Source organism: Cricetulus griseus, chromosome 2 (assembly GCF_003668045.3).
Source record: "Cricetulus griseus strain 17A/GY chromosome 2, alternate assembly CriGri-PICRH-1.0, whole genome shotgun sequence".
Taxonomy (NCBI): domain Eukaryota; kingdom Metazoa; phylum Chordata; class Mammalia; order Rodentia; family Cricetidae; genus Cricetulus; species Cricetulus griseus.
In genome coordinates, this window is record NC_048595.1 from 151,167,843 (window position 1) to 151,194,401 (window position 26,559).

Here is a 26,559-nt window from a genome sequence, read left to right on the forward strand (position 1 = left end):
CTTCTGTTGGCATTTAGAGTAGTAATTCTTGCCATATGATCTTATATTTTCCCTTATACGTAAATTTTACTTAGAATAGAAAGTACATAGTGCTTATCTGTGGTTTCGCTTACTGGTTGGTGCTCAGCTATGTCCAAATATGGAAATTCTTACCACCCGCAGGTCACCGTGGCCCAAGGTCCAAAACACTTCATCTCATCACATGGGTACTGGATCAACTTACAGTGTCCCAAGAACAGTACAGTACATTAGGGTATTTTGATAGAGAAGAAAGGAAAAAAAAACAAAAACAAAACCATAGCCATAACTTCTATTGTAAATCATGGCTTTACTTGTTCTGTTTTATTTTATTTTAGTCATTTTTGTTAACTCATTAGTGTGCCTGTAAGTTAAACTTAATAATGGATGCTTACATATAGAAATAGCATGGTCTGTGGGGTTAGTTGTCTGCAGCGTCAGGCATCGGCTTGGGACATATTTACTACTGGTGAGGCTGGGCTGTCTCCCCAGTTAATTGAGAAAACAAACGGGGTCCTGGGGTCCTGGCTGTTTCATACCTGGAAATCTATCACAGTTTTCCTAGGAAGAAGCCTGTCTACTACCTTACATAGCAGCGTGGAATGTCAAGCACACTATTCCTTTTTTATTAGAATGCCACTTCCGTCACCTCCTTTGCCCTCTTCGTCACCCATGTTCTATCTCACTTATAGCCGTCATCCTTTCTATTCTTCATTCCGGAGCCTCACAAATTTGAATCAGAACTGAGGGAGAATGACTTCGGGGAATTCTCTGTCCCCCACCCCCTCACGGGAACTCCACTTCCGGTGTTATGGAAGATGTGTATGAGTGTTTCTTAGGTCCTCCTTTTCTGATACAGTGGTTGATGGCAACACTGATGCTGGAGGTGGAGGAGGAAGCCTGAGGCTCTTTCAGTGCTACAAATGTGCCACCTGGGGGAGGACCCCAGGCCTCTGTGGCATCTGGATGGGAGACACCCACTTCCACTTCCAGGCTGCAGGCTGTCTGAGGTTCCAGACTCCTCCATTTCATCCAGCGGAGGAAACTCTCTGGGCCTTTTGTTGCTCTGCTGTTAGAGGAAGGGATTCAGAGCTGCTTGTGTACTGAGGGCCACGGATACAATAGTTACTGGCATTATGTTCCTACCTGTGATGAAGATGCCTCAGGGGAAATATAATCCTGATAAGACAAAAAACAAAAATAAACAAACAAACAAAAAAGATAAAAAAAAAAAAAGATTGTCTTCCACTTTGTGGTTGCACTTTTTATTGCCTTTTTCTGTCGGGGTCTTGCTGTGCCTTCCACTCAGGGGCACACAACTTCCATTGGACACTAGGATGGCCACTTGCTAGGTTTCTGGAGAGAACTGTCTGTGGTTGTTGTTTTCTTTTTGTTGGTTTGTTTTTTAACATACTGAAGTAATGAGAAAACATAATCAGGGAGCTGAGCACTGTGGCACACACCTGTGATCTCAGCTCTCAGAAGTGGAGGTGGGAGCATTGTCACAAGTTCCAGGACAGCCTGGTGTCAAAATAACAAAAACTAATAAATAAAAGCAGCAGAGAAGGTTAAAATACCTTTCTTGGTTCCTCTCCCAGATCATTCACTGCAAGATGTATTGACCACTTAGAGCAAATGTGTACCCAGTTATGCTGTGAAGTCTAAACTCTGTTTGTACATTTGTCCAATTGGTGTTGGTTGAAGCAGAGAATACAGGGTTAATTTTTTTTCTTTCTTTCTTTTTTTTTTTTTTTTTTTTTTTTTTTTTTTTTTTTTTTTTTTTTTTTTTTTGGTTTTTCGAGACAGGGTTTCTCTGTGTGGCTTTGGAGGCTGTCCTGGAACTAGCTCTTGTAGACCAGGCTGGTCTCAAACTCACAGAGATCCACCTGTCTCTGCTGGGATTAAAGGCATGTGCCACCACTGCCCGGCTTAATTATTGTTTTTCTTTGAGGTTTTTTTTTGTTGTTTTGTTTTGTTTGTTTTTAAAAAGGCATCCATATGTACCAAGGAAGGAATTAAGAATAGAAATTATATGTATTCTAATGTTTTCTTTTTGCTGTGTCTTGAGACTACAGCCATTCTTGCATGGCATTGGCATGTGGGCTGTTCCTCAAGTATCCAGTGAGGGTTATATTCATGTAATAGCTCTGTGAATTCTGATACCCAATTATTTTTCATGGTGGGATAGTAGGTTGATAGAGGAAAGAACTATAGGAATTTCTACACACAGCAAACTGATCCCTATTGCAAAAAGCATCACTCCTAGGATGTGAGGGTCAGTGCTCCCCACAAAACACTTTCTGCAGCATACAGTTCCTCAACCCTTGGTGGCATTACTCTTTGGAAAGCAAAACTTACGCATTTTTCTCTCACTGTCCAGTGAATTGCACAGTTTTTCTACTTTGAGTCCTCAGTGTATTGATGGGACTGGCCCTGCCTCTTGTGGTCCTGATTCATGTGCTGGATTTTGTTAGCATTCTCCTTCAAGATTAAGTCTTTGTCTGGAGCCTAGTTAACTATGTAACTATCATCCAAAGTCTGTTCAAGTTGTGTGATGAACACTTAAATCTCAACTCGAGTGGAGTGGTGGTGGCACATTTGAATCCCAGCATTCGAGGGGCAGGGACAGGTGAGTTTAAGGCCAGCCTGGTCTATAAAGCAAGTTCTGGGACTGCTAGATCTGTTAAACAGAGAAACCCTATCTCAAAACATCAAAAAACAAATCAAAACAAAAAAATCCAACCAACAAAGCAGATAAACCAAACCTCTACTCGGATAAAATCTGTTTACAGTATGGTGCCTTCAGTAGTCACCCGTTATGTAAAAGCCAGGGTTTGACAAAGCAGGGCTTCAGATAATAACCTTGATTTTTATGTGTCATGGAAACCTGGCTCCTCTTCCCCTGAAGATCACTGAGTTCTGAGAGTGAGTACTGACATTGGTGATGTTGTTACTGGTGTTATTCAGATAGCCAGAGGCTGGACACAACATTAATTGCAAATTATAGCCTCAACATAAAACCAATGAACTTGGGTGAGCTTTTAATTTCTGTGCCTTGTCACTTTGATTCATACTGCATCTTTCTTTTTAACTGCTGCCATGAACCCCATGTGCATTTCTCTGCAGTATATTTTTTTCCATGGCATTTGCAGACAGTCATGAGAGTCAAGCAGTATAGGACCCAGCAGGGTATGTGTTGTTGCGCCATTAATTGCATGCCTGTGTGCCTTGTGAGGAAGGAGGCCAGAGGCAGATTGTCTTTTACCCCCTGAGAAGTATGATAATAGCTTGACAGTGCACTTCCTTGAGTATTTCTCAGTGATTATAAAATACAAGTGAAGAGACTTGTTGCAAAGAAAAAAAATGAGAAGTATCTTTAAATTGCCTTTGAGATTAAGAGCATCAAGCGTGGTTAGTGCATTGGCACTGGATGGTGTGGGAGGAGGGTGGGTACTTATTTTTGCTTTCTCAGACACCAGGACTGAGAGTTCTATTGAGTTTTTAGGTTCAAGCGTGAGTCTGAACATGGCATTGGGTGTTGAAAGGCTCACGGGCAATGCGGGAGATTTGAGAGTAATAACCTGGTTATTCTTTAACGTAGTCAGAGTTTCACCTGCTCATGAGCACTTTATTTCCTCCTATCTGTGTGAAATTTCTTATTCAAAACAAGAAAATGTTGCCGCTGTGAAAGAAACACAAAGGTCTCTTGAGCAGAGCTGGGGGCCTCTGATCTACCACTTCTTTTTTGTCCTTTGACTCTAACATCACTTAGCCATTGGGGGCTTTTCCTTTCCACATGTAAAATAATACATATTTTTGGATTCCTGCGGTTTCTTTATAGAGTGCAAGCTTGTATTGGCTTGTTTCTGGCCCCTTGCTATACAGATCCTAGTGGCTCTTACCATCCTTTTTTTCCTGTGATGGATTTAAAACAAACAAACAACAACAATGAAATCATTAGATGCTTCCTTATCTGGCACAGTGGTTCATGTCACTAATCCCAGATAGAGTGGGATAGGGGCATCAGGAGTTCAAGATCACTCCTTGGCTCTATATCAAGTTTCAGACCACTGAGGCTATGAGAGATCCAGCCTCAACAGAAAACAAACAATAAAATATAGTTTAAAATAAAAGTCACCTGATCTCCAAATTCAGGTGCTATAGAAAAGAAATCTATTAGTCTGTCTTTGTTCCTTTTCCACAAGGCTCTTGATGAATGTGATAAACTATTGACGTGACATCCTAGTGTTCTTAATGTTTTAATTGCAAGAGAAGGATGCTAATTCTCCAGGGCTGGCTCTCTATGAAGTGTGTATTTATGGAAAGTGAACATCAACAAGCAGAATGAGGTGTGAGTGTGTTGGGGAGCCATTAGGGGAGTGCTTGTGGTGGCATCTCATTAAATAAATAGCAAGTTAAGTTTTCTTTCCACCTTGGATGTTAAAGTGGAGTTTGAAAACAGCTAACAGAAAAAAGCTAAATGCTTGAGGGATTTATTGTAAGACTCAATAGTGCCATTAATTTCCATGTACGCTTTAAATTGCTGGGGTGAAATAATGTATTCAGCAAAGAAGCAAGTTCCTGCTTCCTCCCATGAGTCTCCTTGATTGTGCAATTGGTATCTCATTCTTTAATTAAACTTGTCCAAAGATAGGATCAGCTAAAGTGTTTACTGTATAAATAGTTTTCATTCCCAGTGTGCAAGCTTAAAACCGTGGTAGAAGGAGTTTGCCATCTGTTAAAAACCAAAACATGTGGTGTGCTGTTGCATAAAAATAAACCACACATTATTCATATAAAGGATCACAGTTTAATATATCTTTGGGGATGACAATAGTATGTGATATTTTGGAATGTCACCACCTTCTCTCTAAATGACAGTATGTTTACCAATGCATTACAATAAACAACATAACTGCGTATAAACATAGGAAATTGAATTTTATTTTCAATACTTTTTTCTTTCTCTTAACATTTGGTCATTTCATTTACACCAGGAATTTATTCGTTCCTCTACCTTCACTGCCATCCTTTTGGCCCTGTGATTTCACCTGTGGTCATCATATCTCAAAAAATCTGCCTATCACATTATTCGTGCTTATGTATGTACCAGAAAACTTCAAACTAGCCCTTATGGTCACCCACTAAAGCCATAGTAACACCATAGTGTCTGCAGAGCAGTCTTCCTTCTTAAAGACATTGTCAGAGAATCACATCATCTGGTGGCTTCAGGCTGCCGTGTAGCCATGGATCTCACTCTCCCTGTCTCAGCACCCCGGAAACTCCTCTGTGGTGTCTCTGACTTCTTGAACTTTCCTTCGTTCTATTCCTACCTCTGCACTGTCCTATTGCTTTGGAATCAACTTTCCTCCATCATGCATCCCAAATTAGATCTGTGTTTCATGACTCCAAACATCAGATTCTTCCTAAATTCCTTTTGCACCAACCCAAGTAGAAGCAACTCTTTGTGTTCCCTAGGCACATTGTAGCTCTTGTTTTGACTCAGTTTTCAGCTTGCTCTACTACTTATTTCATACCCCCCATTTTCTGAATCATTTGGGTTTGTGTTTATATTTGAACAGGTTTTGAATCTATTACCCTAACTATCATGAGGCAAGACCTCAGTAAATATGTATCAAAGCGCTTTGGAGCTACTGTTTGCATGGCTTTGAATATGCCATGGCCTGTATTGGAATTGCCCACCACACAGCAGTGGGTACTGGTGTTTAAACTGATTTGACAACTCAGTCATTTCTGACAGGATTGTGTGAGGAGTTTCGACACTTTAGACAGAACCAATATCACAGTCTTAGGACTGATTTTAGATCTCACTTCAAAAGATAAACAATATATAAGTTCTTAAGATTAAATATGGAAACCTAAATACTACATAGGGAAAGTGCTCAAATGTGTTATTAAGAATTAGTCTTTCTTTCCTTTAAAGATTTATTTTTAATTATGGTGTGTGTGTGTGTGTGTGTATGTGTGTGTGTACATGAGTGCAGATACCCATGGAGGGCAGAAGAGTTGAATCCCTTGCTGCTGGAGGTACAAGAGCAATATATGTTCTTAACTGTTGAGCCATCTCTCCAGCCCCTCAGAATTATTCTAAATTTTAAAATATAATTTTATTGTAATTATGTTTTACATATTATTATAATTTTATTGATATATAGGTGACAGAGAAACTGACTAAATGCAATCTGAAATTTTGACATGTATCAAAGGAAGGAAGTTACCACCATTAAGAAAATACCCATATTCACAGACCCAGAAGTTTCCCTGTGCTCTTCTCTTCTCCACACCCCAGGCAGCCACTGCTCCATCCTCTACATGACATGTAGCCACTGGTTCATCCTCCACACCCCTGGCAGCCACTGCTCCACCCGATCCCTGTGCATTCACTTCCATTACCCAGGAGTCTGAGTTAGGGGAATTACAGAGTGTGCAGTACTTGAGGTAGAGCTTCACTGAGCAACTATTTTGAGATCCATGTAACAGCATGCAGTAACAGCTTATTTTTTTTTTTTACTTTGCCACTTTGTAATGAGAGCAATTAAATTACAGAAATTCTATCAAATGCAGATGCCCAGTCTTGTATATTGCAACCTTCAGCAGTATATGATAAAATAAACTACTAGTTTAAAAATTTCATCATCTCAAACCTTCCATTACAATAATAAAAGATGGATTAAGACAATATAGGTAAAACTTTGTAGGGGTGGATAAGTAGATATAGGTTAGCTCTGGCTTTGAAAAAAAATCAACAAATAAAACAAAATTCAGAAAACTAAAATATAAAAAGGCACAAAGTAGTAACAGGTGATGGAAACATCTTGTTAACTGGATTCCTGGATTGTCTTTAAGTAAACAGTTATATTAAAAATTCACTACACTTTCTTAGTCTTACATACAAATAAGCACAATTATAATAAAACTTATAATAAAAACTTATAATAAAACAAAAAATAAATAATATTAAAATCCTAAGAATTCCCTATATGCTTCTAGCAATGAAGTATCAAATTTTCTAACTTTTAGTTTTTTAGTTGCAGGAAGTACAGGAATGAAAAGAAATGATAAAGTGGCAGTTTACTGAACTGCTGAACCTTTACAGGGATGAAAATACAATCATTAAATTATTCAACATTTCTTACTCAAGTATCACTTTAACCATTCTATGGGAAGTATGCCTGTATCATATTCAGGGTGGAGTTGTGTTTCCTAAGCTCTTTTCTTTTCCTTCTTCCATCATTTCTTGCAGAGCAAGCATCAGGATGGATCAATAATGTCTGGAACATACCTAATATGGTCCAACACTGGGCTTCTATGGTAATTTAAGACTGATGTGTAGTGGTCAACTGTAGCTCTTTACTCATTCCTGAGTAATAGCTTATTTTTATTGACAAGTACTACAAATTTTATTGCTACAATAGAGGTTGTCTATCCACTTTCAGGCATTTGGATTAGTTGCAGTTTTGAGCCATGCCAAAAATTTTAAGAAATCTGTGTACAAGTCACTGTGAAGACACATGCTTTCATTTCCCTTGGGATATATAGGAATAGAAAGGTTGAAATATAGGGTATATTTTTATTGTCTTAAGACATTGCTAAGCTATTCCAAATGAATGTACTGGTTAAATTTATACTCAGTTCTTCCCCATCCTGGCCAACATTTGTTACATAGCAATTGCTGGCCATTGAAGCCATTCAGATAGGTCTGTGTTAATTTCCCATTTGGTTTTAACTTTCTTTTTTCTAGTAACAAATGATTTTGAGAATTTTTGTTGAACTTTCTCATGCTATCTCTTCTTGGAAGAAATGTTTCTTCTAACATTGCCTATTTTTGTTAGTATGTTTCTTTTTTAATCTTGAGATTGGAGATTTTTCTCACAGCATTTTAAAATATCTTGCAAATATTTATTCTGTTTTTCAATTTTTGTATTGGTATGATTAATTGATTTTCAAATGTTAGACTAGTAGTAAATATTTCAGAGTTAAGCCTTACTATATATTTTCCTTTACCATCTTGTTGGGTTTGCCAACTGTTTGCCTAGAACTATTTACACCTGTGTTATAATGCACACTGGTTTTTAGTGCTCTTTTCATATAATGTCTTTGTCTGCTATTGGTTTCAGGAGTAATGCTGACTCATGGTATAAGTTGAGAGACTGTCTGTTGTCTTCAAGAATTTATGTTTTATTACTTACTGATATATTTAATAAAACTCTCCAATGATGATTATTGGACCTAGAATTTTCTCTGTAGAAAGATTTTGAACAACATGTTTGATTTCTGAGATGTTCAGCTTTATTCTTCTTGACTTACCTTTTTACCTTTTGACTTTAAAGAATTTGGTTCATTTTTCTAGTTTGCTTAATTAATTTACATAACATTGTTTGTCCTCTTATTATCCTCTTGGTAATGCTAGACTAAGTGGTGGAACTCTTTCCTGATATTGGTTATTTGTTTTTTCTCTTGATTGATCTGGTGGCGTTTTATTCATTTAACTCTTAAGATGAACTTCAGTTTAGTTGCTATATTACTTTTGTGCTTTGTAGGTTACTTGCATCTGTTCTCATCTTTATTGTTTTCTTTCTTCCCCTTATGTTTTGGTTCATTTTCTTCCTGTTGAGAAGCAGAAGCTTGTCACCCTCTGGATTTACAGTGATGTGTTGCTGTTATTGGGGATTGTTCTAGAAATGCCCGTTAAGTCAAGTTGCTTCATTTTGCTGCTCATGTCTTCTGTATTCTTATGAACATTATTATTTTTCTTGTTCCATCCTGTCCTCAATCATGAATTATCAAATTATCTAATGGGCTTGCAGGTTTTTATAATCTTCTTATAGTTCTGTCAGTATTAATCCATATATTTCTTAGCTCTGTTACTATATGCATAATAAACACTTAGATTATCATATTTTATTATGTGTCAATTCTTGTATCAGTATGATACATCTTTATGCATTGCTGATAATATTCATTGGCCTAAAATTTACTATGAACATGCACATACGTACTCCAGACTTCTTTTGATTATTATTAAAATAACATACCATTTCTCAGTTGGTGTTTTAACTTGTTTGTGTCTTTATATTGCAGCTGCATTTTTTGAATACACACATGATGTATTTAATGTTTCTTATATTATCTTACATTAAGCAGTTTAAGATTAACATTCCTAAATTATGTTGAAAAACAGCACATGTTGGCAGTATATCGTCTACACTTGGACTTGTACTCAGGAGGCAGACACATGAGGATCATGAGTTCAAATGTATCCCTCATCATTACTGACATCCAAGCCAGGCTTAATATTAAACAGGAAAATCTGAAGGGTACTTGTGAAAATATGAAAAACATAACCAGGAACAACAAACCACACTTTCAGAGAAATCCTTATGTGAAAAGTATGATCATACGCTGCCTGATATTAAAAAAATTAAACAATGGACCACTTAGATGATGGGGGTAACATTCTATTCATTGCAGCAGAAAAATACCTATCACTAAGTAAAAGTACAAAATGAACAAAAGGCACAGATGGAATATAAAGACATCAAAATAAACTTCACTAATTTGATTTGCCACACCTATAGCACACTTTGGCATGCACCTCAAATATTTCAAGAGAACCCACAATGGAGTAATCTCCAAAATCAGTTCCCACTCTCTGCTTCATGAATAAGCTTAAGGATGTGAGTTCTTAGACCCCTGCTTTAGCTGCCATGCAACTTTCATGATGATCCTGTATCCCTCCAGAACCAAGGGTGAAATAAAATCTTTTATATGGTGGCATAAACATTATAACAGAAACAGGAGAGAAAATAATACAAACCATAGGTTTTAGTCCTGAATTTGTTATTTCATGCACTTGAAGAGAAGCATAAATCTAAAAGTGACACACTGTCATTTAAAATCATAGTGCAAGTGTTACAGCTATGGAGGGAAATGTTTCCTAACTGTCATAAGTCAGGCTATACCTACAACTGTGAAAGGAAGATGTCCTGAATACCTGCAGCTCTGAAGAGAAAGGTACCCTCACTGTTTGGAAGTCAAGCTATTCCTGAATATTTAGAGAAAATGTATCCTGGATACCTAGGACTCTGAAGAAAACTCTACCCTGAGTGTCAGAAGTCTTGCTATATCTACAGCTGTGAAGGGAAGATATCCTGGAAAGCCACAGTCATAAGGAAAATGTATCCTGACAGTCAAGATGTCAGGAAACACATGAAGTTGTGTCCAGTGGAAGGATGTAGCACTCCAGATACTCTCAGAGAGAGAACAATTAAAATGAGATTTGCTCCACTCTGCTAATAGAATTTACTGACATAAGTGTCCATTTCTTCTCTTCTCCACTAGGAAGTTTCCAAGCAATGATAACCATTTTTTCTTAGCTTCAGCCCAAATTTTCACTTTTCTGCTTTAGTCAACTCTGAGGGAAACTGCTCCAGAAATGTAGCAGTCTGCTACAACACCAGTGAAAAGATTTTTCTTCTGCTCTACTCCCCTAAGGGAGATTCCCATCAGAGGTATATGTTGCTTCTCTGCTGCTCTCCACTGGGGAGTTCTGTGTCCACTGTGGTAAAAGAAGGTCTTCACTGAAACTCATTGAACAGATTTATTTGGTAGGGAGGTATCCAGGAAAGTGGAAAATGCCAGATACCAACCTAACTGGCATAGGGTTTATATTTGTTTTCTTAGAGTCATATGTTTTTCACAAAGAATATTTTTCAACATATTAATATTGGTAAAACTTCAATCCCTGAGACTGAAAAACATTTGAGATTGGCTGAATTCCTGCTTGGAGATTGGTTCGTTTTGATGTAGCTTCATTTCTTGTTGAAGAGCTCTAGCAGGCCCGAGCCTGGCAAACACAGGCCTGAATATGGCAATCACATGGTACTGACAGGTTTTGCCTTTTTACCTTCTCCCCTTTGCTAAAAACTGTTAGATTACATCCCTAAAGCTAGCCACCAAGGTCCACTCCCTTATTTGGCGACTGACTCATTCCTGAGACAAAACACCAAGGTCCAGCAATAAAAATGCATCTCTGTCTAGAATAGTAATGGCTTGCTTCTTCATGATATCAAATTATAGGTTTAAGTCTCTGGTTCTAGTCTAAACTAAAATCATATTTGCTTATGGTGATAAATGTACCAGTTAAACATGTATTTTTTCTATTTGTTAATCTATCAGAAATAGTTTTATCCTCTTTCTGTTGCCCAAATAAGCACAAGCATTTCTCATTCTCTGGAGACCAGGATAGTCACCATTGAGTTGCTTATCTGTGGGCATCCTCTCCTGTCAACCATCTCTCCTAAAAGTCAAGATTAATAACTTCTGTAAGGTGTTCAGTTTTAGTTTCGGGGACAAACTTGAAAGACTCTCTTGAGATTTCTCTTATTATGATCATCAGATCATCATTAGAGACTGATGGTGAAATCTCCTCTGATATATATAAACGTAGAAATTCCATGCAACTTCTATCATGAAATAGATGATAAATAAAGGAAAGTCACTACTATGCTGCTAAACACATTAGATCTACAGAACCTGTTGATAGTGAGTCAATTTGATGAAAACTAAGCACTAAGCTGTCTTGTAAATTCCTAAATCATTTTTTGATGTAATAAGTTCTGCCCTGTTTTTAGATGTGTCAGAGACTTTGTGTCTCAGAGTCACTTGTTTACTTATCACTGGAATTTGGTAGTCCCTATTCATTTTAGGTTCTCCGAGAGACACTGATGCATAGTCAAGCTAGGAGATTACATAAAGGGCATTGTTTTGGAATTGATGGGAAATCACTGTTTCATGGAAATATTAAAGGAAGAAAAATTAAAATACCTTTACGTGCTGTTTAAACAAAAGTAATTCAATTTGGAAGATAATTTTCTGACATATCTTACATATGCTTCTGTTCTTTGAGGATGGATGCTGTGCAGAATTTCAAGGCAGGCAGTTAGGGACTATAAATATGATTTTAATGACCACCAGTTATTATAGTGAGCAGTAACACTTTGGGGGTTGTTCACATTGGGTAGCCCTATATATTTTTGCCTGCATTGTACTGCTATTTGACCGTGTACTTGTTCTGCTGGCTTGTCTGCCTTTTTCTTACATCTGATGTTTGTGTTTGCTGCTGAGCAGGTACCTGATCAAGACACCCTCACTCTTATGTATTTACTGACTGAGAATGGGACCCGCACACTCCCTGTGTGAGCATGTGATCCACCCAGGAGACAAGCTCCTGGCTCCTGCTTTTGGTTGCTTAGATACTCAGTAAATGGTTAGAGAACCAGAAGACCAAGATTGTTAGAGCTGAATCTGGAATTAAGCCGGGCTTGAGCTCCTCTCTCCTGAACAGTGCCCACGGAGATGGTGTTCATAATGACTGTGTGTAGAAGTGTGGACTGCCTCGGCATTGACGAAGCTTCTGTTACATCTAAAAAAACACATCACTTAGTGTCTAAAATTTCTAATTTAACATATGGGGGTCACATCTGTTAAAGGATTATTACTCTAGAAAGCGAATGATGTATAATTTATTAAAATAACCCTATGGGGAGACAGCCAACTCCATTTAATGAACTGAAATACTTGCTAGCTCCATGGAATGCTCCCAGCTGAATCTCACAGTATTTCCATCAAGGGGGCAGATGAAAACAATTGCCCTTTATATAATGTTTACTGTGTTGTATTAGTTAGTGTTTCTCAGCTGAAAAAAATATTTATGTTCCCTGTTCAGTGTAAGCTTTGAATATTGGACTCCTACTGGTTTGTAGTTGATATTTAATTCTGAGGAGAACAAAGGTCCATTATTCCTCCACTGTAGGAAGCAAGGAAGGGGGCACTGTCCACCCTTCCCATCATACTGCTGCAGCAGGCTGGCAGGTAAGAGCGGCTCCTGGAAGTGGTCCAAACACACCTCCTCTCCCATTCATACTTACGAGTGTGTAGCCCTAGAGATGGGAGCCTCGGAAGGGGTTACTTTTGGACCAAATACATTAATTTTCCTTTATCACATAGCAATAATACAAACAAAGGCCCCTGCCTGAAGTGTTCCACGACTGTCTGCTGATTGGGTTTCTCAGCAGCAAATAATGTGCCCGGCTCTCAGTGCACTAGCAAACTGATTTCAGAACCAGTGGGATGCTTAGCAGTAGGGAACACCTTACACAATTCCCACCTTTAAATGAAAGAGAAAATAGGGGAGGCCTCCAGCCCTGTTCCCTGCCGGTCTCTTAGGAACACTTGCAGATGCAGGCACGCTCATCTTGTACTTAGCACGTAGATTTTCATCAAAAATCCTGATGTAGGTCTCTTGAGGGGTTTGCTCTGTAGTCTCCTCCTCCTTCTTATGTGTCTTAATTTTTTCTTATGTTGAAATTTACCAGTGATTTTGTTTTAAAAATATCAAATATAACTTCTGGTTTTAATTTAAAAAGATTAAAATGTTTAGTAGGGTTTGTCTTAATTGTTATTTACCATGGATTAATGCAATGAAATTGCTTTACCTGATTCTTCTCTTCATTCTGCATCTGAGGTGGAGAGCACATTTTTTTTTCTTGGATACTGTAGTATAATCTCATATTTCTTTACCATAAATTATTTTGCTTTTCAAATTGATTAATTTAATTTGATGAATTTTCATCAAATTCTGCCTTCGATAAGTGCTGTAACAAAAGCCAGTCACTAATATTTTTCACGAATAATCTTGATGAATGCTTTTACAAGTGGAATATTCTTTGCCTGAAATATTTGGAGCTACAAATGTTTTGAATTTACTTAGTTAGGAATATTTGCATATACAATGAGATATCCTGAGGATGGGACTCAAGTCTTGTCATGCAGTTCATTTATATTTCATATATCCTTAATTCACAAAGCCTGAAGTTAATTTTTTATATTTTGATGGTTAATCTCAGTTGTCATCATTATAAGATATAAAATCATCTGGGATACACGACTCAAGAGATTTTATCTGGATCACTTTAATTGATATGAGAAGACTCACTCATGGGTGGCACCATTCCCTAGGCCAGTTTTCTGGACTTTATAAAAAGAAGAAAGTGAGCTGGGCACAGGCACTCATCACTCACTCTTCCTTACTGTGTGTGTCACCATAAGTCTTGGCTTCTGACACCCTGCCTTCCCAGTCATGGTGCTTCTCTCCCGGTATTTGTGAATAAAAAATAATCTCTCTGTCTTAGAGTTGATTTTGTCAGGATATTTTGTCATACTATTAACATACATAGTTAATACTTTTTTTTTCTTGCATGAAACAAAATTTGTAAATGTTGAAGTACCAGATTTGTTACTCAGAAAATTTTGAACTTCTGGGCATGTGACTGAAATTCCTTCCCTCAGGGAGATGAAAATAACCATATCCCTGCTTGTAGGTCCTAAACAACAAACCAAGTTGTGATTTCACCAGAGTTCACCTGGGGGACTACTGAGATTATTAGACTTATTCAGAGCAGTGAGTGAGGGGTTACATGCAAGAGCATGGACGATGCTAGAGAATCCACACTGCAAGGTCTGTACGCAGTAGGGATGATGTCTTTCCTATGGTTGTGTAGATGGAGTTTGCTCCACTCATCCTTCCTCACCTATATCCTCTAGCCCCTCCCAGGGATACTAAAGCCACATTTAATGACTGTAGAATTACATGCAATTTGTTGTGGGGGGTGACTGGATACTTAGGTGAGGGTTCCATGACCCAACCTGCCCTATCCTCTTCTTCCAAGAGGTAAGGTCAACAGTCATCAAACACAGATATGATGCTCTTGGGCAAGTAAGCTCACCTGGTTGGTAGACAATTGCAGCAGTTTGGCTGGGAGGATAGTCCTGTACAACTGAGCATTTCAGAGGTGGGTTATATTGTGTTTCTTATTTTTTTTTATTGTAAGTAGAAAAATTATAAATTTTTAAAAATCATTTTTATTAGGGGAGGGTATCATGCTACAGCACACTTGTAGAGGTCAGAGGACAGTTTGCAAGGGTCATTTCTCTTCTTGTGTTGTGTGACTTCTGTGGCTAACACTCAGATCATCAGGCTTAGTAGCATGTTCCCTCACTCAGTGTGTGGGCCATCTCCTTTGCCCAGATTGGGATTTTGGACTAGAGTGTCTCAAAGTGTAATGGGCTTTGGGGAACATGAGAAGCACAGTGTGGCTTCATAGGTATAGTGTGGGTCAAAAGAGTTGCTTAAATCTCTACCAGGGAAATGTTTGACCTTTGACCATAGAGCAAATCTGAACATTTAAAAAAAAAAATCTTGACACATTTACTAATATAGTAGCTGTACTGGGTGGTTTTGTGTGTCAACTTGACCCAAGCTAGAGTCATCAGAGGAAGGAGCCTCAACTGAGGAAATGCCTCCATGAGATCCAACTGTAAGGCATTTCGCATTAGGGGTCAGTGGAGGAGGGCCCAACCTATGGTGGGTGGTGCCATTCCTAGGCTGCTGGTCCTGGGTTCTATAAGAAAGCAGGCTGAGCAAGTCGTTTGCAGCAAGCCAGTAAACAGCACCTCTCTATGGCCTCTGCATCAGCTCCTGCCTCCAGGATCCTACCCTGTTTTGAGTTCCTGTGCTGACTTCTTTCAGTGATGAACAGCAATGCTGAAGTATAAGCCAAATAAACCTTTTCCTCCCCAACTTGGTTTTTGGTCATGGTGTTTTGTCTCAGCAATAGAAACCCTAACTAAGACAGTGGCTCATACAAATATTATATTGAATTAAGAAGCAGAATTTTAAAGTAAACTAAGATTTGTATATAGAAGCTGTAACTAATGTTGGTGTGATGCTTTCATGCTCATGACTATTCCATGGCAGTAAGTGGAGTTAGATACCCCAGTACACTGATGGAGACACAGAGACTTAGCCCAATATTTCAAATCATACAAAAGTGGCCTGACTGAAGTTCATATTGTCATCTTTCTACTAACCCAGAGTGTGTCTGTGTAATGTAACTGGGTGTTTAAGACACAAAATGAAGGAAAATTAGTGTTTTTTTTTTTAAGCTACCTTTATCTTTAGAGACAGTAATACAAAGTTCAGTTAGTTCCTTTGTGCAATGTACTACTTACACTAATATTTAATTCTACTCTGCCATCATGATCAAAGCCTATGAACAACCCACTTTCTCAGTGTCTGGGCCAGATGCCAGAGATAGAAAGCAATTGTAAAGAGTGTTGATTTGCAGTCTACTGGGGACAAGCTGAGACCCAGTTTTGGCTTTGCTGTTTACAGAATATATATCCTGGGTAAGGGACTTGTGTTTAACCAATTAGGTGCTCAGTAAATGCCAACTATATGTTAGTAAAGAATTTCTCTGGTGTAATAACATGCACCTATAAACACAGAGACTTGGAAGGCCGGGGTAGGAAGCTTATCCATGACAGAGTTCAAGGCCAGTATAACCACAGAGTAAGACCTTTGTTTCATAGACAGAACAGAAAGAATAATAGAGGCCCAGAGCATAGCTCATTTGGTAGGGTGTTTGCCCACCATGCACAAAGCCCTGGGTTCATTCTTCATCCCTGTGCTTTGTATAACCTGGCTTGGTGGCTCATGTCAGTTATCAGGCCTGTAATGGAGGCTCAAGATCAGGTTCAGATACATAGTGAAATCAAGGCCAGCTTGGGCTGTGTTGAGGGGACGGGGTGATTTGATAACATATTAAGCAAAAGCAAGCTGTGTTATGGAGTTTTGATGTCCCACTAAAAGCAGCTGAGCTTTGCAAAGCAAGAACCTCTTGCTTAGCTGTGCCTGTATCCTGTAATACCTGTACAGATCTACTAAATGCATTAAAAAGCTTAAATGGAATAAGACATGTGAAATAAATACCAGTGCTCTCTGCAGGGTGTTCTGTGGGAAATAGCGTGAGCCTAACTTGCTATTGTTGTTAGCAAGTTTTTCTTGTCTTCCTCCACTGGCCTTGCCACTATGGTCCACTAAACAGTTTGGATTAGACATTCTTTAAAGCAACCTACTTGGTTGTGTACCATAGTTGCTTATCACTGTCATGTTGTAGAATATTGCTTTAACTATGTGAAGGTGTGTTACATGTGTTTATGCTACCTTTGTTTAATTATGTAAAGATGTGTTGCTGTTTTACCTTGCCTGCCTAAGGCACCTGATTTAATAAAAAGCAGAATGGCCAATAGCTAGGCAGTGGAGGGATAGGTAGCGCTGGGGGTCAGAAAAAATAAATAGGAGGAGAAATCTAGGATAGAGAGAATGAGGGAGAAAGATAGGGAGATGCCTTCATTGTGGGGGAAGTCACAGCTATAGGAACAAGGTACATTGCACTAAGTAAAAGCAGGCATGAAATCAGTTCTGTTTCTCAACAGAGTATGACTGAGTTAACAAAATAAATACTTTTTCTTCTGCCTAGACTGCTACCCTTGCCTGGGTGTACTTAAGTTTTCCATTTTTCCAGGAATGTTCTACTGTTTCCCCCCCTCCAGATACATAAATTTTACTTCTTTTTTGAAAGTTAGAAATGCTTCAAGATCCAAAAAATTTTTATGCATAGAAACAATTCCACAAGCAGAAATCCCATATTTGACCTAACATGATGGATATCATTAAAATCAAAGGAGCACTGAACTACTTCAGAAAATGTCCTTCAGGATGCTTGTTGTGTTTGGACTTGTGGGTGTTGGTGCATGTGTGATACATACATAACATGTATTCATACATGTTATGAATAAATACAGAATAGATGAATATCATATGTAGACTTGATTGCAATAACCAAGATATAATTTATTTTATATATGTAAATATTCCAAAATGCAGTATTTTTAAAATCTAAAAGACTTCTTCTTTGTACATTTAACCTGTCTTTACTTTTCTCAAATTCTGTGTTTGGGTTAGTGTTCCTCAAAGGCTATGTGTTGAAGTTTTTGTCTCCAGCTCATAGTACTACTGAGATGAAAAGACATTGGGGTCCCAGCCCTTCCCCATCCTCTTTTGCTCTCTGGTTGCCCAAAGTGAGCACCTCTCCCTCTTTGTGCTTAGTGTCGATATATTGCTTCAGTCTAGGCCCAAAATCAGCTGAGCATAGACTAAGGCCCAAAATCAACTTTCCTGTTTTATAAGTTGATCATCTGGTTTATTGTCACAGTAATGGAAAGCAAACTTCACGTAAGACTCTAGTTTCCTTGTGAAAATTTCTGTTGAATTCCAAACACAACCATGACATTTAGAAGGCAGAGAGGGAGGAGTGATGAGCAAAGGAGTCACGACCAGGCTAGAGAAATGCACAGAAACAGCTGACCTGAACAAGAGGGAGCTCATGGACCCCAGACTGATAGCTGGGAAACCAATGTAGGACTGATCCAGACCCACTGAACGTGGGTGTCAGTTAGGAGGTCTGTCTGGGCAATCTATGGGGCTTCTGGTAGTGGATCAGTATTTATCCCTAATGTACGAATGGACCTTGGGAGCCCATTCCACATAGAGGGATACTCTCTCAGCCTAGACACATAAGGGAGGGCCTAGTGCCTGCTCCAAATGATGTGACAGGCTTAGAGGAACCCCCATGGAAGGCCTCACCCACCTGGGGAGCACAAAGGGGATGGGATGGGGGTTGGTGGAGTGAACCTTTACAACTGTTAAAGCTTCTCCATGCTTATAAACATTTGAAAAAACTATGATAGGATAAAACATGAATTTTAGAATAAAAAAAAATGGGACAGGCTTCTTTTTGTCAGTAGAGGCTGTAAGGTTTCGATATTTTGTCACATGACTCTTTAGTGGGCATTTTGTTTTAATGTAGACTGTGCCCTAACCTACCAATGATTTTTTTTTTCTCCTAAATAAAACTCATACCATCTGTCCCAGGGAGAGGCAGGAGGCTAAGGGTTTTTAGGCAACTTTTCTCTTGGAAACCAACAAATAGGCATCCCATTTCTTCCACATGGGTGTGAGAGAGGAGAGGTTAACTAACCCTTCTGCTACCTTAGCAGTCTCATCAGGGAAGTCAGTCCCTTGCATGGAAAGAGAGGGGATCAGTCTCATGTGTAAAGCCTGCTAAGTGGTCAGAGAGTGAATGCTGATCCAGCAGTTTTCCTTTTCTATATCCCACATGTCTTGTTTTACTTACCCATTCTGACCAAGTTGCTGATGAGATTCACGTTTAGACCTTTCCATGACATGCATATATATTTGTATGTTGTTAGCTTCAATGGAGTTGACCCTCAGACTTTTGCCACCATGCTTTATTTGCTAAAATCTCCCCTCTGGAAAGCCTGTGTTTACCCATGTGTTATATGAGAGTGCGCAGAGGGTAGGTAGTGAAATGCTACCATAAGGGGATTGGAGAGAGAAGGATAAGCAGAAGTGGATAGGCTGGGGCTTAGATGGGTTGGTTGGTCTGCTGTAATATGACAGCGACTTCAGCACTGTTAAATGCTGATGGAGCCCAGGAACAGCTAGCAAATGATTCATTTCTCAGGCAAGGGCATGAGGCTCTGTGGGTGCATACATGGAACCTTGGGAAGCAGAGTCTTTCTTGCTTTGTCTCAGAACAAGGTAAGTGTTAATAAATTTGTAAGTTTAGTGTAAAACAATGAATTTTTTGGATTCACTTATTCTATTATATCCCGTTTCTGGGAATGAGTCCTCTTCTCTATCTGAAAGCTTCTGTTTTACTCTTCAAGCTTCTGCCTTTGACAAACGGTTTCCAGGGAATTGGGTACACCTGAGTATCCCAGGGGCACTACCCAGTGTGCACCAGCAGGCCCTGCTCTTACACCTGCAGAGTGTGACATCCTTTTAAGAGAAGGGCTTTGGTTTGCATAGGGCCCCAAACCACTTGCTAAATAAGTGATAAAATTCAGTTTTGGTTTAAGACATGGTGCCACCCTGCAGGAGTCTATGGTTTGGCCTAAGTAACTATAGGGATGAATTTGATAATAGGGGGAAGAGCCAGCAAAGATGTGTGTTCATGATGGAGGAGAGAAGAGTCTGGGAAGAAGACGAAAGCCTCAGGAAGAAGGAATAGATGGAGAGAGAGCTAACAAATTGAGCAGCATCCGGAGGTTTTTATCAGCCACATGACTTGGAATAAAAGCATAGGAGTATTTTCAACCAAGAAACATTAAAAAAGGCATTTTTTTGGAGAAATTGGCATAAGAAATAGTGCTAAGAATGAAAAGTATGAGAATATGCAGTATTCTCATTCAGCAGAGATACAGACTGTATGGGGTAGTTGTGACTTCCTGTCATGGGTTCTTCTGTCAAGTGTGAGTATGGATCATGACATCCCACAGCAATGACAACAGTAAGGAAAAGCTTGCTGGCTACAGATCACCAGAAGGAACTTAGTAATAGTATTAGTAATTAAGTAACTAGGAGGCTTGGTAAGTGAATGCACAGTGTTGGAAAAGTTCACCCAATGACTTTTTTTCAAAATGGTGTCTGCATTTGGTTTGTACAAGGGGAAATACCTATCTGTGCCAGGCAGTGCAAGATAGCCCACAGGATGGCAGTGTTTCCCTAGGTGTTACCCGCTCTGTGTTCACTGGCTGAATGTGAACTAGAATATTCTTGCTCCTGCAGTTACATGGACAGCAAAACTTGGCTCTCATAACTGTCTTAACAACAACAACAAAAAATTAAATGGAAAACCTCTTTTTTCCTGTCTCTTTCAGTTAAGAAAAAGAAGCCTAAACTTCTGAACAAATTTGATAAAACAATTAAGGCTGAACTTGATGCTGCAGAAAAGCTCCGGAAAAGGGTAGGTTGCTGTTTTTGTTTTGCACAAAAATGTGCAGTGGTTTCATTGCTAAAAACTTGGGGATTGCAGGTTTTTGAACCGTGTAATAGCGATGGTGACAACAACAATAGTAAATGTAAAAGACACCGTAGCACATTTTTGAGTGAACCAAATCATGTGGGGCACCCAAGGGCCACAGGTGGAAGAGAAGGACCAGTAGGACCTCTGGCCTAGTGTCAGCCTATCTCCATCCAGTTCTAATTGCATGGATTCTGTAGCTACTCGGTCATTGTTGGCTTCAGTTTCCTCATTTATAAAATAAAAAATGATATATGTTGCTTCTAAACCTCTCTTTCTTTTTGTAAAACTCAAAAGAAAAAATATTACCACTTCCAGGTGCTGTATTGCTACCACTAGTCAACTCTGTAGACCTCAATGCAGACTTAAAAAGGCTTGAGTCCCATTTTAGGGGGAGGGTTTCTCTTTATGCCATCCTAGAGCCCTCACCCAGTGGCTGATGGAAACAGAGACAGACATCCACAGATATACAATGAGCCGAAATCGGGAATTTAGTTGAAGAGAGGGAGGAATGAAGAACGAAGGGGTCTGTACTAGGATGGAGAAACCCACAGGAACTGTTGGCCTGAACAAGGGAGAGCACATCGACCCCAGATGCTGTCCAGGAGGCCTGTACAAGACTGATCCAGACCCCAGAACATAGATGTCAATAAGGAGGCCTCTGCACTCCAGGGAGCCTCTGGTAGTGGATTAGTATTTTTCCCTGGTGCAAAAAGGGACTTTGAGAGCCCATCCCATATGAAGGGTTACACTCTGGCCCTGGACACATGGGGAAGGGCCCAGGATCAGCATAGGAAGACTTGGTGGACTTTGCTGAGCTCCCGTTGAGGGCCCTACCCTGCCTGGGGAGTAGTGGGTGGATGGGGTTGGGGGGATGGGCTGGGGGTGGGGGAGAAAGTTTGGGGGTGAGGGGAGGGAGAGGGAGAAGGGACTTGAAATAAGCTTGTTCCCTAACTAGAACTAATAAAAAAAAAAAAAAAAAAAAAAAAAAAAAAAAAAAAAGGCTTGAGTCCAACACCTTTGGCCATCAAATGACACAGGCTTAGTGTTCTCCTCAGTTAGGTAAAGCTCATGACAACTTTGGAATGTTCTCCTTTATGACTGGATGATTCAGCTTTTGAAAACAATGAATTGTAGCCTGGTCAGAGTCATGTAATTAATAATAATAATAATAATAATAATAATAATAATAATAATAATAATATATAGTCTACAGTATATTCATTATTTTCTAGTCAAGGTGTTTAGTTAATTATCTGTTTGCTTTTCTTAGAAATTTCTTTTTGACTGTATTTAAATTTCTGCAGTGGTCATTAGCTTTTCTAGCATGTGCTTTTCCATCTGGCAGCCATGAGCTGCAAAACGGTGGACAAAAGCATGTCAGCAAGGAACCACCTAAGAAAAAACATGCCAGTTAGGAATAGAAGTGGACTAAATTTGCACTTCTCACCTGTTTATTGGAAGTAGAGAAAGGAAAACACCTCTGTGCCCAGCATTAGACGAGACTCCACAGCTGAGGTTTTTATCTGCTGGTCACCAGCAGATAAAAACAGTAACTGTAGAAGGTGCCAGAGACAGTGACTATTCACTGCACCTAGATTTTTGTCAGATAAAATGATTTCTGCATCTCTCTTGTTTCACTTCATAAAGCAGAGCCATCTATGAGTTTTGTTGTTGTTGTCACTTTGCTTGTTTTGGTTTTTTTTTTTTTGGGGTGGGGGGCGTCTGTATTTCTTAATCCCAATGAAGCAGATACCCTCTTCCCTTGTCTCATCATGTTTCCTTCACATTCTTTGCTCTAGATCATACATGTAAACACAAGGAGGCTGTAGGTAAAGGTGACTTTGGGACATAAATTAAGGGCTTTAAAGACAGATTTTTCTGTGGTTATAATGAATGATAAACAGAGCGAGTTACCAAGGAGCTCATAAATCAGTGGGATTTAAAGTGCTGCTACCATCCACAGGGTGTTCTTCATTCTTGCTCATTTGGAGAAATTATGGCATTTTCCTTAAGGAGCACTGTGAGTCTGTGACAGGGCAAATTAAGGAGGAAGGAACAGCAGTCACATATTCACTTCTGCTCTCAAGACGTGTTGTGACAAAACCATCAACATAATTAAGTCTTATTTATGATTGTCTTTATAGCTAGTATTTCCTAAGGATACAATTCAGTATACAAGAAGAGTTGAGGACTTAGTCAAGGTGCCCCAGACAGCTAGTGCAGCCTCATCCATCTCCCACATCCAAGTTCTGTACTATGGGGAAGCATGTGCTTGCTTTTAGTTATATCCAAAATTGTATGAAATCAGATCAAGTTTGAATAATCTGAGTTTTAAAGCTTTAAATGTGCATTTCTTTATTCATTGATGTGTGTCTGTTCGCATGTGTGGGTATACACATGCCCTGCTGTACCCGTGGAGATCTTAGAACAACTTCTGGCATCTGTTCTCTCCTGCCATGTACATTCCCAGCATCAAATTTGGATTGTCAGGCTTGGTGGCAAGTGCCTTATCCTACTGAATCATCTTGTTGTCCCTGAGTCACTGAATTTTTAAAAATAATATGTGTTATTTAAAACTTCTCTTTATCCACCCCCTACAGGGTTTGATATAACCTAATGAAATATATTCATTTATTTTGGGGAAGTATTTATTATAATAGTTTTATATTTTAATGAAATTATTATTGTAATGGCATTATAAGTGAAAGTTGTTTGTATTTTTTGGTAGGAAGTAGGGGCAGTAAGAAAATGTAGCAAAGCCACAGTAGGATGGGCATACGGAAGGTCACACCACAGCCTATAATCATGCCACGGATGAAGTTACCTCCACCTCCTTGCAGGCAGAATGAGAAGAAGAGAAGCAGACTAGAATATGTTGTTCTGTACAAAGCCGTCTGCTTCGAACCTATAGAGAACTGCTCTTCTGTAGATGTAGGCGGAAGAGTCTTGATGATCCCACAACTTCCCACTCCACTCCAGGGGATTCTGCAGTCCATCTGCACAGATGGTCAGAATGTCCTTTAGCACTGTCCCCTGGCTTCACACCAAAACTGTGTAGCCCACGTTCACATCTCTCCAGAACTATCTCTATATAAGTAAGCTACATTGAGGAACAGATCATTTTTAGGCAGTTAATCATAAATACTATATGATTTTCAAATCAGTACTGCATAGCAGTATTAGCCAGGAAAGATCTTGAGAAAGAGAAGCTAAGAACAGACACATTAATATTGCTGTCAACTCACGTGTGAGCACATACATTGATTTTGTATGAAATCGAGATGGCCTGTTGCTTGAGGCAACCCAAAGGATAAGTTACCAAAGGGCAATAATGTGTTGTAAAATTTCTTATGAATCTTAGTGCTCCTGTGTTTTGCTCTATTACTGGTACACTTAACACAATGGCCATCAAAGTGGCTTTGGAAATTAATGTTGATATGAAATAAGCTGAAATGGTCCACCAAAAGATAGCCAAATGTTAATCCCTGGGGCCTGTACAGGTTTCATCACTTGGAGAAAGACCCTTCAAATGTGATTACATTAAGGATCTAGAGATAGAGATTATATTGGATTTGCCATTTGTTCCCTAAGTGTAGCCATATTTCCTTATAAAAGGGGAACTTAATACAGACAAAATAGAAGGTGACAAACAGAGAGGAGAAAGTGTGGAGATATGAGCAATGGGGCCACAAGTCAAGGAATATAAGAAAGGAGTGGACTTCCCTCTGGAGCCTCTGATGAAAGGGTGGTCTTGGCAGTATCTTTACTTCAGGCAAGAAAACACAATTTTGAAATCTACTTGCCCAGAACCATGAGAGAACACATTTCTCTTGTTTTAAGCTACCAGATTTATGGTGGTATGGTCCTGTATCCATAGGAAGCTAAGGCCCACACTGGTAGACTGAAAAATGATGCCCCCCCCAAAAAAACCCCTGTTTTCTGGCACCCATAAATGTTTCTTTGGAAAAGCTTTAAAAATGGGTGTTTCTGGGTGTGATTTTCATGGACTATCTGGAAAGAACCCAACTGTGTCCTTTTTAGAAAAGTAAACAGAGATTTGGTCCAGACAGAAGGCAAGACAAACAGATATAAAAGATGAGAGTGTGAAGATAGAAGAGGTTAGACTGATGTGGCCACAGGCCAAGGAATGTTGACAGCTTCAGGAGCTAGAGTGGCTTGAACGGGTTGTCTTCTGGAGCCTTCTGACACCTTGATTCCAACTCGAGCCTTTAGTTCTCCAGCCATGAAATCTGTAGTAACTTGTTACCTCCCCCATAGGAAACCGATGGTATTTATTTTTTTAAAAAGCATGGAGGAGGCATGAGCTCATGCATGCCTCAGAGGCACCCATGTGTTTCACTCAGCCGGATGAGCCAAATCAGCCCTGACTTCCACTAAAGACTAATGCTGTGGCCATGTGGCCCTGATAGTCTTCTTGTTTATTCTTCATCCTTTTCAGACACTTCGAAAATATGGTGATCTCATTACAGGCCTGAGGCATCCTACTTCCAGTGTCATTTGCCCTCACATGTAACTTAAATGTCTTCATTAAGAAAGCATGTGGGGACTCTGTAGATTGAGAAAAATGTGGTTATCTTCAACAAAATTCATGTTCCATCATTATCAGCACTCCTCAGTTTAAAAATTAAGATATACTCATTAAAGTTTTATGTTTGTACTTGACACAGTTTTGTTCTCTGAAAAGTAGGCAGCTCTGTTTAGTGTTCAGAAAGAATTCTAAAAAATTCTGACTCAATCATTTGCTGACTATTAAATAACAAAACTAAGTATTGGTCTTCACTGCAGTTTTATTTACACAGTTGTTCCTCTCTAACAGGGTAAAATTGAGGAAGCAATGAATGCATTTGAAGAATTGGTCCGCAAGTACCCTCAGAGTCCACGAGCGAGATATGGCAAAGCACAGGTACCCTGGGCCCATCTCAGAACATTTTCCTGGTGCTCACAAGTTCTATGTAATCAGATTTGCTCTCTTGCACATTTGTTTTCTAATTTCTAGATCATTTCCTGTGTGTGTGTGTGTGTGTGTATGTGTGTGTGTGTGTGTGTGTGTGTGTGTGTGTGTGTATCCAGGGAAAACACGCCATTTTAATTGAGGCAGTTTTCAATACTGCATCTATCCAGTCTAGCAACACCAGATGATTTGCCTCTGGTTTTGCAAAGGAAATAAAGGAGGCAGACACCTTTGCCATTGGTCCCTTGTGACCCTACCTCCCTTCCATTTGAATTTTCTCATGGTTTTCATTTCAGGCTCTTTGGGGCTCCATTTGGTGACTGATGATAATAAGTCTGCCTTGGAGAGACCTTTTAAAAAGGTGTCATGGATGGTGCATTGTTTCTTGGCAGTTTCTTTGACTTGATTCATTTCTTACCAGCCACCTCCTTCCTCGTTTCTTTCTCCATTATTTCCTCTTCTGGCTTTTATCATCTGAGTATCACTAGGCTTGGCCACACTCACCTGCATCTTTATGAGCCCAGCTGAGCTGGGAATGTCTGTTGTGCATTTGTCTGATAATCAGATATGTTTACAAAAGAGGACACAAAAATAGCTTGACATAAAACAGTTTGTTGTGTTCCTGACTGTAAGATAGGAAACTGGTGCCCTATGCACTGCCACATGGGAAAGATGGCAGGAATGGAAGGCAGATCTGGAGGGAAGGCTTAGCATGATCTTTGGGGGCTTTCCATGAAAAAATTGAGGTGAGGTGGA

General features: G+C 39.4%; 1 protein-coding gene and 1 long non-coding RNA gene across 3 annotated transcripts in view; both read left to right on the forward strand.

Annotated features, from left to right (window-relative positions):
• Asph (aspartate beta-hydroxylase) overlaps positions 1 to 26,559 on the forward strand; it is a 181,376-nt gene that overhangs the window by 98,728 nt on the left and 56,089 nt on the right. For both annotated transcript variants that reach the window (XM_027398883.2, XM_027398885.2), the window contains exons 14-15: positions 20,686 to 20,771; positions 25,669 to 25,755. In XM_027398883.2, coding sequence (XP_027254684.1) covers positions 20,686 to 20,771; positions 25,669 to 25,755 — 173 coding nt within the window. The remainder of the gene's footprint in view (positions 1 to 20,685; positions 20,772 to 25,668; positions 25,756 to 26,559) is intronic.
• Positions 2,018 to 8,938, forward strand: LOC113833790. Its single transcript, XR_003481927.2, has 2 exons — positions 2,018 to 7,350; positions 8,658 to 8,938. It is a non-coding gene; the product is annotated as an uncharacterized LOC113833790 (long non-coding RNA).